We start from the raw sequence: 17,869 nt of genomic DNA, 5'->3' as shown, positions 1-17,869 counted from the left end.
GACCATCAACCCGGTATCACATCCGCAACAAGCCGATACAACTATCTCTACTCTTGCCACTCCCGCCCCCACAACACTCCTTCCCAAAACGGGGATGACTTTCGAAGCAGGCGTGACACCCTCTCGCCGACCTCGCATCTCTCGCTCGAAGGTCATCGCGAAGTTGGGAGAACAACGCGAGCGTACTGCTGGTGCTGTCGCTAGTCCCGCTAAGACATTACGTTTGTCAGGCGTCGCCGCTAAGCGGACGTCATTGCAACAGGCCCGTCCGAGACGGTCGATGGCCGCAGCAGACAAGAAGACTCGAGCTATTTTGGACAGTTATGCAAGAGGTCAGAGGAGGAGTGATGTACTTGCTGCTAGGGCAAGGAGGAAAAGTGGGAAGAATGCCAAATTATCTCTCCCTGGCGAAGGTATGACACTAATGTCAAAATGATATGTCATTAATTTGTCAAATCGTGAGATATTTGGGGTGTTTTTGTCATTGTAATATGCTTTCCATGCATCGCAGCTTTCTCTCATGCCGACTTGGGTTTCTTGCCATTCGCTATCCCGTTCTGGACTTACACTACTGTGTATGCACATTTTTTGTATTTATAGCGCAACACTGGCGTTGTACGATAACGCTGTAAGCAATGTTCTATGGGGTCGAATTTCAGTACTGGTGTGCATGTAATGTATGCATGACGTTGACGGTTGAACTGAATTTTCTCGAAGATCACCATTCAACCACATACACCTGGAATAAAATAATCGATCTTTTTGGCTCCACGCGCCGATATCTGCGGACGATTCTCCGTGTGAGCCGAGAGCGCGCGCGTTATTGCCTTTTACTGATGCGAAATTATGTAATTCGAATGGATCGAATGTCACGCATTCGGATGTACAGGCATAAACTCCGCCAAACTCCGTTCTGCCGTATTACACCAGAGCGTCAAGCCGCCGTGCAACTTACAGGTTTGCCGCTCGGTGCAGAGTCCAGCCAGCGATGAGCTACCCAATGTCGGGGGGTCATCAGCAGACACACCAGAGCTATGGTTTGTCACAAGGTCCGCAGATAATCCTTGGGCCAGCCAAAAATACCACTGTGTGAGTGAATTATCCACGCCACTGGTTGCACAACGCGTCTTTCGTCGTGTTGACCCCCTTTTCCTCGGTTATTCTTTAGTGTTACGACGACTACGACGACTACTACGACGTATGCTCCCATCACATTGCCACCTTTGCCGCCGCAGCCGACTTTGAAAGATCCCAAGTTATATCCGCTGCTGCATGCGCCTGTGCCGCGGTCTTTGCGTCGATTCCCACTTGTCTTCCCTGGTGGAACTCGCGCTGTTTTCCATGATCCAGGTGATTCGGATGAAGACACTGATCCTCAATGGGCTGGCGAAGATGTCATCGGAGGTGAAGGGTGGCAAATGATGAATTCATCGTCATCTAATCAGAAAAAGGATAAGGAGGTAGTAGTCGGATTAAACGAGGCTATAGACCGCTTTGGTGTTCGAAAGCGGGTGCATAGTGATTCTGGTCTTACTAGTCCTGTAGATGATCCTCACAGTGGCGATGTTGTGATGGAAGGTATAGACGATACTGCTCGCAGTCCGCCTCCTCGCAAGAAGGCTCGTCCGTCTGATCAAATTGTGACTCGATCTCATGCTGCACCTCCATCACCACTCCCATCACCCCAGCCGAGCCCCGCGGGTCAAGTATTATGGGCGCCTAACCCTTCCACTGAGGCTCAAGCTCCGTTTCAGCCGGATCTTTCACTCACGACACTCTTAGCTCTTCCCGATCTGCTTACACATTACATCTCACTCCCCCCTGGCCTTCAATCCCACTACATTCTTACCCTCCTCCGTCATTCACCACTCCAAGTGCTTCGCATGATTCATTCCGTCCTCACCCCCACCCTAGCTCGCGATTTCGTCGGTATGCTTCCTCCCGAACTTGCCTCGAACATCCTTCAATTCTTGCCGCCTTCCGCTTTATTTGCCGCTGCTCGAGTCTCCCGTTCTTGGAGGAATTTAGTTGATTCCGATCCTGTCATATGGATGAACCTTCTCAAACGTACCGGAACATGGTTCGGTGGCCCTTCGGAGGTTGCCTTTGCTCAGCGAGTGGAAGAGTACCGCGCGCGTCACCCGCCTGCTTTCAGACGTGGCAGCACTGTATCTTCACTACCCCTTCCACACCCTTACAAGCTTCTCTTTAGAGCTCGCCACACGATCCTTTCCCGCTGGACTCAGACAACACCCAAGCGTTTACACTTCCCTGCTCATGGTGCCTCAGTCGTTACGTGTCTGTTGTTCTCTCGTCGAAGAATCATCTCTGCCTCGGACGATCATTCCATTCATGTGTACGATCCGGCTGATGGGAGGCAAATCCGGATTTTAGAGGGACACGAAGGTGGTGTGTGGGCGCTCGCGGTGTGTTCGAGAAGGATTGTGTCCCGCAATCCTCATGCGTCTCCCAAATATTATGATTTGCTTGTCTCTGGCTCGACTGACCGGACCGTGAGAATTTGGGATCTTGCGACAGGGAGAAACACGCATGTATTTGGGGGACATACGAGTACTGTAAGGTGTTTGGCGGTTGTGAGGCCGACTTGGATTGAGAAGGATGATGGGAGTGGTGTGAAGGAGAAATGGCCCAAGCGGACGTTGATTGTTACTGGCAGCCGGGATCACTCGCTTAGGGTTTGGAGGTTGCCCGGGAGGGGTGAAGATGAGTATAGATGCTTTGGGGCTGATACGACGGAAGACGATCCAGCTGAGGTGGGGCATTATTATTACATTGTCTACAGTTATCAATAATGGCTGACCGGTCATTAGGAGGACGTGCGTGAAAATCCATATCACATCAGGCTGCTAGAAGGTCATACGCACGCTGTGAGGGCTTTGGCCGCTCACGGACGCACACTTGTGTCCGGGAGTTATGACGCTACTGTTCGTGTCTGGGACATTATAACTGGAGATTGTAAGTTTACTTTAACAGGGCACACACAGAAAGGTAGGCATCGACTCGCTATCCTCTTGCACTGGGTTTAATTTTTTTCCTGCTCTACAGTTTATAGCGTCGTGCTGGATTCCATTCGCAATCAAGTCTGCTCGGGTTCAATGGACGGGAGCGTTAGAATTTGGTCGCTCAAGACTGGTCAATTGTTGCACACCCTCATTGGTCATACCTCTCTCGTTGGTTTACTCTCCCTTTCTCCCACTACCCTTGTATCTGCTGCGGCAGACTCCACGCTTCGGATATGGGATCCAACTTCTGGGTCCCTGCAACACGTCCTCTCTGCACATACTGGTGCTATTACTTGTTTCCAGCACGATGAATTCAAAGTCCTTTCTGGCTCAGATGGAGCGCTCAAGATGTGGGATACGCGAGATGGGACTGTCATTCGTGATTTACTCACCAACATCACTGGTGTCTGGCAAGTCGTCTTTGACGAACGATTCTGCGTGGCCGCAAGCAACGCCCAGGAACACACCTTCCTCGACGTCTGGGATTTTGGGATGGAAGGAGATGACGACATCGAGGCCGCTCGCGTCGGCGAAGAGGATGAGGAAAGTGAGGACGAAGATGACCACGAAGATGAGATGATGCAAGACGCAGCGTCCAGTTCACACTACATCGACAGTGTGACGGTTTCAGCAGACAACGAAGAAGAGGTGGTGTCCCAGCAAACATGGAGTGCATGGGAGCCTGGGACCAGCGAGGACACGCAAAACTCAAATGCTCAGTTTGAAACATATGTTGGTCCTTCACAAACCTTTGCAGCCTCACCTACCCTCGAGCTTCCGGATCCGACTTCGCCCTCTCCAGTCCCTGGCCCGTCTGGCTCCTCCAAACGTGGTGCATCCTCAAAAGATAAGGGCAAAGGCAAGGCGGTCGCGACGGCACCTACCGCTCCCCCCTCACATGAAACACCGCCGGCTTCGACGACCCCTCAAGCTATGCCACCGGGGGGATACTCTGCATGGGCACATGGCGCCGCTCCTGGTGCTCAGAGTTTCACCGCCGCTATGGCGGAAGAAACACCATCCAAGTCCCAACGATCGACGAGACAACGTCGATGATTCGGATACCGAACGGACATCATGGACAATATTTCGTCTTCGGCTTGAAACCAGCTCGCATGTCCTTACATAGTTTCTGCCGTGTTGGCAAGCGAAACTTGTTGCATGATTAGCGTTCATCGATTCACCTAATATCACCTGCATCTACCTCGCTCCACATTCATTATAGGACGCACCACCAACGATTTAAATTCCGCACCTCCCCCCCTCAAATCATCACAGGGTTCCCCACAACTACCCAGATACCACCCTCGCCACCTGCATCCCACTACTACAATGTTTCCTTTTTCTGATTCTTATTCACCTTTGTCGTACCCGTGATTATTTTCGTGCATGTTCCTAACAGTAATGAGTTATTGGGAAGTGGCCGCACGATGTGAGACTCGATGGAGTGAGCTTCATTATCATAGACCGAATGTCAATGTTGAGGAAGCTGGGTTTCTAAGCACGTGTGCGTGTTAGTTGATGTCGGAAAACACGGAATTTCGTTTTAACGCGTTAAGAGCTCTCAACGCGTTTCAACGCCTTATTGATCCGTTCCAACGCTTTATTAATTTGTTCCAACACTTTGCTAGTCCGTTCCAACGCTCAATGCAAAAATCAAATTGTAAATACTCAGCCCCGCTGTAAACATCCCTGTTCACAAACGTATGGACGCACTTCCCCTTCACTGCCAACCACGGCTGCAGCAACTGTACACTCACATTTCCATACCCTGTACTTCCAAGCCACATGGGAGTCCCCCATACTCAGGCAAACACACGTTCCATGATCCATTGCCACAAATTACCTTCACTTGCTTCACATCGATGACGTCTACCTACTTGACGGTCAAGCCACTCTCACAGCGAACGACCACTTCAGCAAGTGACAAATCCCCAACAACCCCACCGTTCTCTTCCTGTGTCATTTTAACCAGTGGGGTTCCATATGGGAGGCCGGGCGCTGAGTCGTAACATGTCATTCAGGGACAGCATGGACAACGATTCCGACCACACACAGAGTGCACCCCCCATCAGCTGTCAGTGTCCAGCATAGGAATCTTCCTTTATCGCTCCATGTTCCACCACCCTCAATGTCCACCGCACATTCTTATTTAAGCCACTTCGTTCACTGAGTTCTGATTTGTGTTTGCACTCATGTTCTCCTCAATACCACTGCTGAAATGAACAACAATCACGAATTCTAACTCCACATAGCACCACCATTGAGAGCCACAATGAGTTAGACCTCAATCCCACAGCGGGTGTACACATATTGAGAATACTAAGTAACTTAGCCCATATACACTCAAAAGACCTATGATTGATACAACTTTATGTCAACATATCAGCGCGGAGCTGAGAGTGCATGGTAGTGTAGCGGTTATGAATGTACTTACTATAATGATCACAGTGTTCCTCGGTTCAATTCCCACCTGTACCAACCATTTAATGATATTTAGTTCTGGTCCTATTCCGAAATGTGAGTCACCAAAATCAAGGATAGGATGTAATGAAGTGAAGGTATGCTTCAATCCTGGCTTGCAAGGGGTTGTCTCTTTTTGTTGACCCTACCTTGTTGCCGTTGCAACGCGTTGAAACGGAGGCAAAGCGTTACAACGCCTCGAAGTGTTGGAATGATCGAGTTCAGTGTTGAGAGCGTTAGAACGGCACGTGCCGTTGAAAGGCGTTACAACGCCTTGTAACGGGTTACAACGCTTCCGCAGTGTTTTCCGACAGATGATCTCATCTTGTATCCCCATCTACAACATGCGCTATGATGCAGCTACAATGGCACTCATTGAATGCATAGCTCAAGACCGGCCCAGATACGAATGTCTATTCAGTAAACAAGCTGCAGTGGTTTGAACTGATCAAGCAAGATCCGATGCGGCGGAGGCAAAGGTCCAGCAATCGTTGCTTGTTGTAAAACCTGGTCAACACTGGCAACCTGCACCAGACAAAGTTGATGAGTACCTTGCACGTTGTGATGAGATGTGTCAGTTGGGCCACAGGATTTTGAGGAGTTGAGTTTTGTAAGTGATAAGCATAGAGAACCATATCTAAGCTGGAGATCTTGTATTTTACACCCTCTAGTGTAATATCGAGTTTGACTTTGGTTCAGCAACTTTCAATTACCCCAAGTCCCTTAACCACCTGAACTCAATTGCTGGCCTCTGCCAATGTTAAGGTCCCTCACAAGTTTATAACAATTGTGTTTACATTTGTACATATGATGCGGGGTCGGGTAAAGGGACTTTACCCTTCTCCTCACCACCTGAGCTCCATATAGTCTAACTTCTTGACAGATCTGAGGACTGAAGAATCAACCAGGCCAGCACTTACACCAGCCTTACATAGATCCTCAACACTTATCTATAAAATACTTGCCTTTTCTTGACACACAGTAATTGATCTATAAGCGCTAGCTAAAGGCAATATACAGATCATGTAAGTTACAAAGTAAAAGGGATGATAAGACCTCAGTCTCAAGCTATATGTGCAAGAACTGAGGAAAAAAGGAATAATTCAATGAATGAATGTATCTGTGACCTGGCACAGATAAGTCCGAAATAATAGGAAAGGGAAGTCTTGTGACTGAGTACATCAGCAAAAAATTGTTATGCTCCTGAGTGCTCCGGAGTATCGAGAGCACTGGGAGAATCGGGAGGAGATTGGCCGGTCCAGGAACAGCCCATTTCCTCCAGAGTTGGCTAGGTACTCCAGGGCACTCCCAGGAGGGCCTGGAGCATTGCTTTGTGCACAAACATATCCAGTAAATACAATTTAATTGTTGTTTAATGTTTTCATTTCACGAGACTAATCACAGGGCAACGATCAAACTCAGCCCAGCCAACGCTATGACTTCCCCTGGCTCGATCACCCCGATGCACCTGTCTCAGCACCGCACTTGCCCCTTTGCCGCTTTCACGAGTTGCTGCACAACCTGACCATTTGATGGACCCAGGGACCGTGCCTCAGTCGTATGCTGGGTTTTCTGGTGCAGATGCGCGAAGCGGACCACACCAGCGGAGGTATGTACTGAACCTCACTTATCACGAGAGTGCTCATGACAATTCAGGCCATGCTTATAAAAAGGGGCTTTCACAGCGCCCCCTTTTCCTTCCTTATCGCCTGAATCTCTCGCGACTCTCGTGGTGCGTACAAGGCCAACTTGCTGCTGTTCTTTCGAACTCACTCTCGTGATTTTGCCGCTGCTGCCGCTACTGCCTCCCTGTTTCCCTTGCTGCTTTTCCCCCTCGACTCATGCATATCCGTTGCTGCAGTCTCATGCTAGTTTGTTTTCGCCTCTCCCACCCCCTCCCCTTTCACCACCGATTACTTCGTTTCGTTTCCGATCTTGCGTGTATTCTGTTTCCATATATATCTTTTTCTGGTTTCCACCCATTCCGGAGTTTGCATGTATTACTATCATCCGTTGTTCTACTTTCTTGTGTATTTCTTTTGTTTTGTCTGAAACTTCTTTGTACTTGTAGCCGGTTCACGCGTGTCTCACGCCGCTTGCTTGCTCCCAATACATTCTGGGCCTCCTGGGCTGTCTCCCGCTACGACCTCAGTCAACCCTGATTAGATGCTTCAAAGTGTATAGGGGTGAGAAGCTTCTGGGAGCTCCTGGAGCATTTGAAAATGAAAAGGAAAAAAAAAGAGGGAAGATCCCCCATGAATACCTCCTACCACAAGACTAACACAACAAGACACTGCTTAACATTTAGATCAAACACTATACTATATATCAAGGACACTGAGACTCACCAATACACAATCAAAATTTATGGCCTGATATATGATTAATCTGGCAACTTAATCACTTTCGGGCTGGCAGAATATGGGGGAGGGGGAAATGGGGGAGAATGAGGGGGGGAGAATGAGGGGGGAGAATGAGGGGGGAGAATGAGGGGGGAGAATGAGGGGGGAGAATGAGGGGGGAGAATGAGGGGGGGAGAATGAGGGGGGAGAATGAGGGGGGAGAATGAGGGGGGGAGAATGAGGGGGGAGAATGAGGGGGGGAGAATGAGGGGGGAGAATGAGGGGGGAGAATGAGGGGGGGAGAATGAGGGGGGGAGAATGAGGGGGGGAATGAGGGGGAAATGAGGGGGAGAATGAGGGGGGATATAGAGGGAAATGAGGAAATTTTGAAAAATAGGGACTTCTAAAAAGTTGAAAAAAATAATTAGGGAAAAAATCAAAAAAATTCAGGAACTGTAGTGCCTTTGAAGTGCTTTCAGGATATATAATTATTTGCAAAATTGAGGAAGAAATGATGGAGAAAAATGGAAAATACTTTCGGAGACCCGAGAAATAATGAGAACTGAATTGATGGGAAAGTCTGAAAATTGAATAGGGAAGTGAGGGGAAGCCTTGTAGCATTGTTATTTTCTGCTGTTCTAATTTTTCCTGATTGTTCTTGGTCTCACTCCCAGCTGCTACTGGATACTCCTGGATACTCCTGGAAGCTCCTGGGAGGGTCCAGGAGCAGCTAATGGAAAATACTTTTGGAGACCCAAGAACTGAATTGATGGGAAAGTCTGAAAATTGAATAGGAAAGTGAGGGGAAGCCTTGTAGCATTGTTATTTTCTGCTGTTCTGATTTTTCCCGATTCTTCTTGGTCTCATTCCCAGCTGCTCCTCAATACTCCAGGAAGCTCCTGAAAGCTCCTGGGAGGGTCCAGGAGCAGCTGGGAGTGAGACCAAGAACAATCAGGAAAAATCAGAACAGCAGAAAATAACAATGCTTACAAGGCTTCCCCTCACTTTCCTATTCAATTTTCAGACTTTCCCATCAATTCAGTTCTCATTATTTCTCGGGTCTCCGAAAGTATTTTCCATTTTTCTCCATCATTTCTTCCTCAATTTTGCAAATAATTATATGTCCTGAAAGCACTTTAAAGGCACTATAGTTCCTGAATTTTTTTTTGATTTTTCCCTAAATTTTCCTCCCACTGCTCCTGGCACATTACATACTCCTCACCACTCCCAGCTGCTCCTGAACCCCCTCCCAGGAGAACACTATTGGCTCCAGGAGTGCCCAATCTGCTGTTTTGTCTCCCACATGCTCCAGCCACTCTTGATGCTCTGGAGCATAACGGACTTTTGCTGATGTAGTCACATGGTCTAACTGAAACCAGGGGAATACCCCAGTTGTGTCAGCTTGTGAATAAACTGCAATTCACAGTGTGTAGCCAGACATGATGCAGCCAATGGTAAATGAATGTTGACAGGCATGTTGACAGTGAAAGTGAATGGAGAGGATGCATTGGAGCTGGGAGTAAGGTGACGTTGTAGGTGGCAGCACAGTGGAGATTCAATGTGGTTGGCAGCAAGCAATGTTGATATTGGACAACACAGACTCGGCACTTATGCTAAACAATGATAGCGACAAGGCAGGGCATTTAGTATCAAATTATATATTCTGGAAGCTATTTGAAGGGGCTACCCAACTATGCAAAGTGTGTTGAGACCATGAGAAACAGTGCTGACACCCCTTCAGACAGTGGCCAGCATTGTGCACAGACAGTATTGACAATATAACAATTTAATAACTGGTGGATGCCACCTGACATGGCAGAACCCACTACTCTGATCACCTCCTGGAAATCTTGCATGGTTCTAAACAGTCTGCAGAAGCACTTGAAGTCAAATGTATTTAGTCCATTACAGTGATTACAGTCAATACAAAGACCACGGAGGTCTGACTGGGCCATGTACGGAGGAATCCCAAACTTCAAGTGATCTGTATTTAGTTTGTTCCAGAGATTACAGTCAATACAAACACCATGGAGGTCTGACTGTGCCATATACAGAGGAATCCCAACTTCACTCAGTTGACTGCAGTTGTTTATGCTGTAATGGGTCAATCACCTTGACTCGAGACAGAGAAGAGGGGGAGGGTTGTAGTGTGTGCGGGTGTGGTTTGTGGGGCCGGGTTTTGGTTTGTGGGCACTACTGAGCCTGCAAAAACCTCAAACAAACACTCACCTATGTCTCTCTTGGATGTCAAGGCTAAGTATTATGATAAGAGGGGTCTTAGACGTTGGTAACTAGCTCAGAGGGGGTGTTAGGATCGTGGATGTAACTCTTTCTTGTTCCTTCATGGGTCTATTCAGTACTAACTTGTTATGTACAAGCTATTATCTATTTTATATGAGTTGGAAATGGGATGAATGGAATGGGGGAATGTAAATGGGCTGTTAGGCAACCATAAATAAGGAATATCCAATTGGGAACAAAGAAACAATAAAAGAAATATGAATGAATGGGGAAAATATGACAACGGATCTGTGTGTCACGACCCGGCGTTCCCCGGGGCCAGACGACCTCCTCCCTGACCTTCTCCCACGCCCGAACACTCCCCACACACTCCGCTCGCCGCCCGTCGCCGTCTAACCACTTCCCGCCACCTCTCCACAACCCCTCTCCTAATTGTCGTTGAACGGCCTAGCGGTGCAGAGCGCCACGACCTGTTGTCCCATGTTTCTCCGCACCTTGTTACCTCGCGGCGAAGGTCACGCTTGACCTTCGCTGTCTTGAACACGTGCCCTTTGTTGTTTGTTTTCCTCCTTCTTTTCTCTGCCCGCAATCTCCGCGAGATCTGGCGACTTATTCCCCATTCAGTTCCCTAGCGCTTATATACAGCTTGTAACTAATGCTTGTACTGTAGTTCGAAATCAACTAGAATTACCCCCTAAAGCTTACCTCTGTCCCCGTGAGACCTCCAACCTTCTGAAGTATCGGGACCGTGTCGAGAACGAGGCGCAACGCTCCTCCTAGCGTCGTTGAAGCCGAAATCCCGGCTCACTCGCCTAAGTAGCCTTGGCCTCGAGATCGGTGGGGTTTATCCCTCGCTAAAGCTCGGTCGGGTGTAGGATGCCTTTACCACTAGTGGGCAATGCTCGGTCGCCTACGGCTACCCTCGGCGAACCTTCGCACGGTTCTGACACTGTGAGGTCTTAGGGTGGCTCAGCACACAAGGCCGTTGCAAGAGGGCTAGCGGCTCTCTATGCCGACTAAGCTCGTGGGGCCAAACTCTCCTAAACTCTCTACTTTCTCTCTAAACTTCGCTTGACTCTCGATCCTTAAACTCCGTGTGGGTTCTCCGGGATTCCGCAAGGTCCGGGCTCAACTAATCTACTACCCACTCGTTGTGGGCTAGACAGTTGCCCTTATTCCTACTGTTGGATTCCACACACTCACACCCTCTCTAGCACGTCCTAGCACCTTAGAGAAAATTGGGGGAGGGGAGAACTTCTATTCCAAAATCCGGTATGTACAGGATATAAGGAACAATTATTTTTAGAATAATTGATGAGAAATATTGGTACCATATGGCACCTGCATACCTTATTAGGCAAAGTAATAAAAAAGGGTAACAGTAACAATAAAAGAATATCAATCAATATCTGAAATGATGGCAAAATATGAAAATAAGAGAAAATAAGCGATATCTCAATGGATTTACGGAATTAAGAGCCTAAATTGGAAATGTAGCCGGAGATAACTCTCACACAGCCAATGAGCATTTTTACCAATTTATTAGACGCCGTGGGAACGAGTGAGGCTGGAATTCTGGGTTGCCGCTTGAGATTCCCACGCCCGCACATGCTCGTGACCTTCCGTGCCTAACCTGTTCAATATAGAACTCCGTCAAATCTCCACCGATTAGGACGTTCTTGGTATCGTCAGAATCGTACGAATTAGGACTATTTTTGGATACCAAATTTGTACCGAGTCGTCGCGTGAATGAAAGTGGTTTCTGAATGTTGGAAGCGGGTATCCGAGCCGGCTCTGCGCGTGGGCGATTATCCTGCCTACACCGTAAGTGATGCAAGATAGTGTATTTTACGGTGGTGTGTAAGCAGTTACCCGGAGGTTCCCGCTTGCCCATGTGACTATATGTATCTAATTTACATGTGACTCGGGGTTCGGGGCTATTGCCCTGACATTCTCCCCCCTTGCGTTGCATTTGCGACGCATACAAAGTTGATAGTGAATAAAACAGAGTTTTAATAGTTGATTTACATTGAGTTTGGAATTATCAATGAGTGTTTTGTTGTCACCACTTTAAAGTGGGCAATTTTGTACATGTCGGTGAAGAAAAGGGAGGGGGTTTAAGGAATGAATGAGTGTGGGCCGTTACTTTGAAGTGAACGGCGATACATTGGTATCGCAGGGAGAGAAGAGAAAAAATGGTGGAGTTTGTCGAAAATGAATTTCGACCCAAAGGTTGTATGTCTTTGGTGTTCCTCACTTGTTCTGTGAGGGTTCATGTGTAAGTGGTGTTTACACACGAGCGGTGGTGGATGTGGGTCTTTTGACGGAGTGGAGATTTCCGCAATTGTTACTTGCAGTTCCTCACATACAGTATTGTGTGCGGGGCCTCGAGTTGGGGGAAGGTGTTTTCACAGGTGCCTTGATGGCATATTACCGTGTCACTTTCCCTTCTCTCAAGGGTGGATTCATTGCCCCGGAGGAGGGTTTTCCTCCGGGTTGTTCATCTGGACATCCGATTGCTGCGTTGGATGCGATGACATAGCCTGGGCTACATTGTCGGGCTGTGGGCTCGACGAAGTGGGTGCTCCCTGGGTGGGAGCGGGTTGTTGTATTCCTGAGCTGCTTGGCTCAGGTGTAGAGTATGGTAGGTCTACCGTTCTTCCCGTGGGGAAGGATGGTCGTTGGGCTGGTTGTCCAGCACGGAGACTTGCATCTCTTTCCCGGTATTTGGAAGCTTTCGCTTCCCATTCCGCAGTTCTTGCGGCACGTTCCTCAGGACTCCTGAGTGGTTTGAACTGGGACTTTAAGTAGGCAGCTTTGCCTAGACTTTCCCAGGAGATTTTTCCCTTATTCTCTGGGGAATTATATTCCTCTGCGAGTCTTGCGATACTCGGGAGTCCCAAGAAGTATTTCTCGGTTTCCTTTGCTTTTTCGCGAAGGGTTCTGTGTACCTTGCCGCTTTTGAAGGCGGCTTCAGCCTGTTCGTACCAGAGTACAAATTCTTTCCCACTCACGCTGTTGTGGGGACAAGTCCGTGCAGGTCAAACCAACCCTTATCACACATTTCACCCCCTACTGCATCAGGGACTAGGATTGGTGAGTTGTGGTAATAGTAGGAGTTGTAGAGACTGTGGAGATGGTTCTGACGAGTCCAAGATCGTCGGATTTGGTGGAGTGGTTGAGGAGATATGACTTTTTCTTTATTTTCCTTACTATTTTCATTCATTCATGCATGTGACTTTCCTTTTATATTTGTATCGGACTCTTCCATGACAACTGTACAGACAGTTAGTTAGAGGTTAGAGACAGAGTATCAGCACCGTACTCGCAGGACCATCTACCCTAGAGATAGAGAGAGAGACCTACCCCCCCTAGACCTGAGCCTCGAGTCTAGATTGATAGACCCCATTACAAATCTGGTGGTCCTTACAGGGGGGGTACACTTCTCTTCATCACAATCACGCAAGTTCACGCTTTTCGTTTGTTTGGAAATTGATCATTTTGCCGTGGATATCGAGTATCTACACTGGTTACAGACACAGGTCAAGAACAGTACAAGTTTTTAGGGATCCACACGGGACCACCCAAGCTACCACTACACGCACGCACGCATGCACGCACGCACGCAGAATTGCCCGAGTTTTTGTTTTCCTGGCGGACCTCAAGACGAGGCACAGGATATTGAAGTTTATTACCCAAGTTGTCCCTCCTGGAGGATCTCAAGAAGAGGCACAGGAGTCCATGTTTGGGATCTACGAGTTACGGATCTGCACGGTTACACAAGTTTACCCAAGTTATCACAATCATTGCCTCCTGGCGGACCTCAAGACGAGGCACAGGAGTTCCCTTTTCACTGCTCAAGTCGTCCCCGTGCTGTTTCACCCAAAAGTTGTACCAAGTTGCCCTCGTTTTACCCAGCGAGATACTCGTTTACCCCCGTTGCTTCGATTGCCGGACATCCAAGAGCCGTTTCCGCGTGTTTTGTTAACCTTTCAAGATGGCTGCAAGTTTTGCTGTTGCAGCGCCGATGTTCTACATTCCAATGCCTAGCCCATGGTCTAGAGATGCCCCAAGGTTCAATGGCACCAAGTTGAAGAAGTTTTTATACGAGTTCGAGCTCCAGACAGCAGCCGCGCGCCTCGCAAATCAATTGAAATGCGATTATGTTGTGTCCTACTCCACAGAAAAGGAAGCCACCTTTATCCGGACCCTTGATAGCTACGAGAACAAGGACTGGAACGCGCTAAAGAGCAACCTGCTCAGTTTTTACTCAGATGAGCAAGAAGACCGCATGTATCGCACAAGAGATCTCTGAAGATTTGTTGAAAAGAGGCGGAAGATCAAGTGCTATGAAGATTTTGATGACTACCACCGGTGTTTCCAAGTTATTGCCAGACCCCTTGAGCAGAGGAATGCACTCAATGCAGGCGATAAAGACGACTACTTTTACTGTGGACTCAAGCCAACCCAGTTCCGCAGACGAGTTAAGCAAGAACTCAAGGCCCGCAACCGGTGGATCGATTTGACCCGTGCTCCTCCCATGGACTACGTTGTTGTGACAGCTAAGGAGCTCTTACAATGTGATTTGTACCGCGTCGACGAGTCCGATGACAATTCAAACTCAACAAGCAGATGTTCCGCTGAAGATTCTGATGATGGCAGCGACAACACAGTTAGCGAGGATTCCGGTGATGAGGGATCCGACTCAGAAGTAGAGGCTGTGTCCTCATCGCGTCGCAGAATAGCTAAGGCAGTCAGGAGGAAGATGCTGAAGAGATCCAAGTCCAGAGCCGCTGACGCCAGTGAAGATGCCGAGGTCATTGAGACCAAGACAGATGTCGCGGGCCCCCAGGACACAGTTCCCGAAGCCAAGATAGACGATCTCGCAGAGCGTGCAAACACATTGACAGTCAAATTAGCGTGCCTTACAGATAGGCCTCGATTTACCCGGTCTACTGATGACCGATGCTCCATGTGCGATGGCATAGGCCATTTTGTTCAAGACTGCCCTGAGGCAAATGCTTTTATTGCCACTGGTGTACTCAGATACGACGCGTTTAATAAACTGGTCATGGCTGATGGGTCTGATCTTCCACGTGCCCCCAATGGAGGGGGAAAGGTTCACGAGACTAATATGCGCTCCAGCGCGGCAATACTTGAGTGGGCATGCGACTATGAACACACTGACCAACACCGGATTCCATTGAGCAAGACATCTAGTTATGATGATTTACAATATGTTTCTCATTTGGAATCATGTATGGATGATGCGCTAACACTACCCGACGCCGAGCCAACCACCCACGAAACAGTCCTCCATGATGTCCCCGACTCAGACTCGCGCTCCAATGAAGATGACTTTCGTGAGATAGCCTATGACACCTCCGACCTGCATCCCAATGATGAGGATTTTGGTGGGACAGTTTATGACGTCTTTGATCTGGACTCGTATCTTGATGATGACAAGAGCCTTTGTGAAGCCGAGCCCGTTGCCATGTCCGAAGATCCCATTGAACCAGAGCGCAATCATAAAGAGCTAGGGCCTCACGGCCTCGAATCGACCGACCTCGTTTGCCCAAATGAAGTCGAGGAGCCCCAGCCGATCGGGTCCTATCATGAGTTTCGCCCGGCTAACTACAGCAAACCTTGCCGCACGAGATCACGCAACAAGGCGTTTGTTCCCAAGCCGTTGCTGCTGGTTGAACGGATTATTCCAGCCAGGGCAACTAGAGTACTGCCGAGGATGTCGCTTGATCAAGATAATGCGAAGTTACCCCCACGTGCGCTGATCCTCACACCCGAGACATGTAGAGTCAACCGGGCGAGGCTCAGTGATAGCGGAAGTCCTGTTCCACAGAGCGCCCCACGTCACTCAGAACCAGCCGTAGCAGTCGGCCATGTCAAATGCCTAGTTGAGATACGCCACGAGCATCAGGCTGAAGCCCCATCCAGAGCTGAGTCCGAGTTGCCTAACGATTTGGGATTGTTCATCGATGAAGACTGTAACGACGCCGAGACCACTGTTGAGCTTAGGAACACCAAGTCATCGAGTCCAGAGGTGACTCGCGGAGTGTTGTGGTGTTCAAGTGACCCACACGAGTTGTACAACGCTAGCCAAGATGTTGAAGCGCCCGGCAATGCTAAGACGCTGCATGCGGAGCCTGAGCTAGACGAAGGCTATATTCCCTCACCCGAGAAAGATCCGGATAAGACGTGAGAGACGCAGCACGGTCTGGGCAGCCAGTCGGCCCAACTTGTGCGTGAGCCTGGACAAACCAGAGGCCCAGCACACCCAGTCTCCGAGTTTCCTGGTGATACTCGCAAACTCGCGATGCCGGAGGGCATCTTTTTCTGAGCATAGACCCGCCCTCGCCTTAGTTTAAGCCGACGTTTAATCAATTTCCAACACTCCTTCGAGTTCTTACATGTGTTCTTATGATTTCCGAGGAGTCCAACTTTTGCGCTTATTTCTTGCATGCGAAACTACATCGTCATTTGTGTCTGAGCTTGATTCTACATCGCGTATCGAAAATTACACGCCGAGTACAGGAGTTTACAAGTTTATCTGAGTCGGATGCGTCGTTATTCCTCGATATCGCGACATCCGAACCCCTTCCCCTAGCCAGACGACCTTTTCTCAAGTTTTACATGTCCAATCCACATTCTTTTCGCTTTCTATTCGATTTTCCCGAGTTTTCGCGCTGGAGACGTCGATGAAGCCCCCCAAGTACAGAATAAGCAATCATTTCCCTCTTCCATTCGAGGGGGATGTAGTTTAGGAACCTGGCGTTGAAGGACGCCTGGTCTGGCAGCGTCACCATCTGGGACGCTGCTTTTGACAGTTCTAAGTAGAACTGTTTTAGGCCTTTTTCCGCTTCGTATTTGACATTGCGGTATTTCTTTGTCGCGTTCAACGCGGCGGAGGCTTTGATGAAGGTTCTCATCAATATGTTGAGAACTTCGAGGAACATGCCCTCATCTCCTCTGAGGAGAGTTTCGTCTCGGAGTCTAATTCCGAGGTCAAATGCGGGCCCCCCTAATCCACGAATCAAGCAGTCCAGGTGGACTTCGTCAAATTGGGGACCTTTGCATCCTTGCGAGGCGAGGAATCCCAGTAGTTCTGTGAACCACTGCCAGAACGATTCCATGTCGTTCTCCCCTGACCATTTCTTGTCAGGGAATGCCGGCCCATTCTTTAGGGCTTCTGGTTTCACTCCTTCTGGGTAGGGAGTGAGTATTCTCACTTCGGCCATTCTTATGGCCTTTTCGTACCATTTCTCCAGGTACTCTTCTTGCTCCCCTGCCTTCGCGGGGTCGCTATCCAATGGAGATCTCTCCTTTGGGGGGGTTTTTGCTGGGGGAAATCTTCCTCACAGTGTTTCTTTGGTTTCAGGCGAATTCACCTGAAGTTGTATTTGTATTCTCTCATTGTTTTGAGAGGGTGTGAATGAGTTACCTCTCTGTTCGAGAGGTCTGTCATAAGTGGACGTTTGGCCGAACCTTTGGTATGTGCCAATTCTCCTCCTAGTCTCTGAACGATGCCTTCTTTCGGCATCGTCTTCTCCTATCCTTGGGAGAAGGATCTCCTTAGCATCTCTGTCAAGTCGCTGATGATATTCCAGTGTGCTTTCACTGGTGGTTCTTTTCGTGAATTTTTCACGAGTTCTATTTATGTCCTGGACCGTGGTCCAGGGGTGTTTATTTGTTTCCTCACTTTTTTGTGAGAAATTTATTTCCTTCAGCAAATCTGTTTGTTCGCTGATTTTTTCAGTCAACGCATCGATTGCGTTGGCCATTCTT

At 48.7% G+C, this 17,869-nt stretch overlaps 3 protein-coding genes across 3 annotated transcripts; 2 read left to right on the top strand and 1 right to left on the bottom strand.

Annotated features, from left to right (window-relative positions):
- Nucleotides 1-1,000: 1,000 nt before the first annotated feature.
- On the top strand, nt 1,001-4,079 carry EI90DRAFT_2923322 (WD40-repeat-containing domain protein; the record flags this gene model as incomplete). The annotated part of the gene is made up of 4 exons (XM_039054814.1): nt 1,001-1,089; nt 1,169-2,795; nt 2,832-3,009; nt 3,067-4,079. The coding sequence occupies 4 exons, from the start codon at nt 1,001-1,003 to the stop codon at nt 4,077-4,079; spliced, it is 2,907 nt and encodes a 968-aa protein (XP_038915210.1).
- Nucleotides 4,080-15,277: 11,198 nt separating this feature from the next.
- EI90DRAFT_3061158 (uncharacterized protein) lies at nt 15,278-15,709 on the bottom strand. Its single transcript, XM_039060542.1, has one exon. It carries the CDS (start codon nt 15,597-15,599, stop codon nt 15,402-15,404), a length of 198 nt encoding a protein of 65 aa, XP_038915209.1. The 5' UTR covers nt 15,600-15,709; the 3' UTR covers nt 15,278-15,401.
- EI90DRAFT_3061157 (uncharacterized protein) lies at nt 15,683-16,286 on the top strand (the record flags this gene model as incomplete). Its single annotated transcript, XM_039060541.1, has 2 exons — nt 15,683-15,742; nt 15,829-16,286. Coding segments are annotated over 2 exons (518 nt in total), but the record flags the coding sequence as incomplete, so codon positions are not given.
- Nucleotides 16,287-17,869: the final 1,583 nt, after the last annotated feature.

This window comes from Cantharellus anzutake (genome assembly GCF_015039405.1).
Source record: "Cantharellus anzutake strain C23 chromosome Unknown EI90scaffold_29, whole genome shotgun sequence".
Classification (NCBI taxonomy): domain Eukaryota; kingdom Fungi; phylum Basidiomycota; class Agaricomycetes; order Cantharellales; family Hydnaceae; genus Cantharellus; species Cantharellus anzutake.
This window is presented reverse-complemented; position numbering and strand designations above follow the sequence as displayed.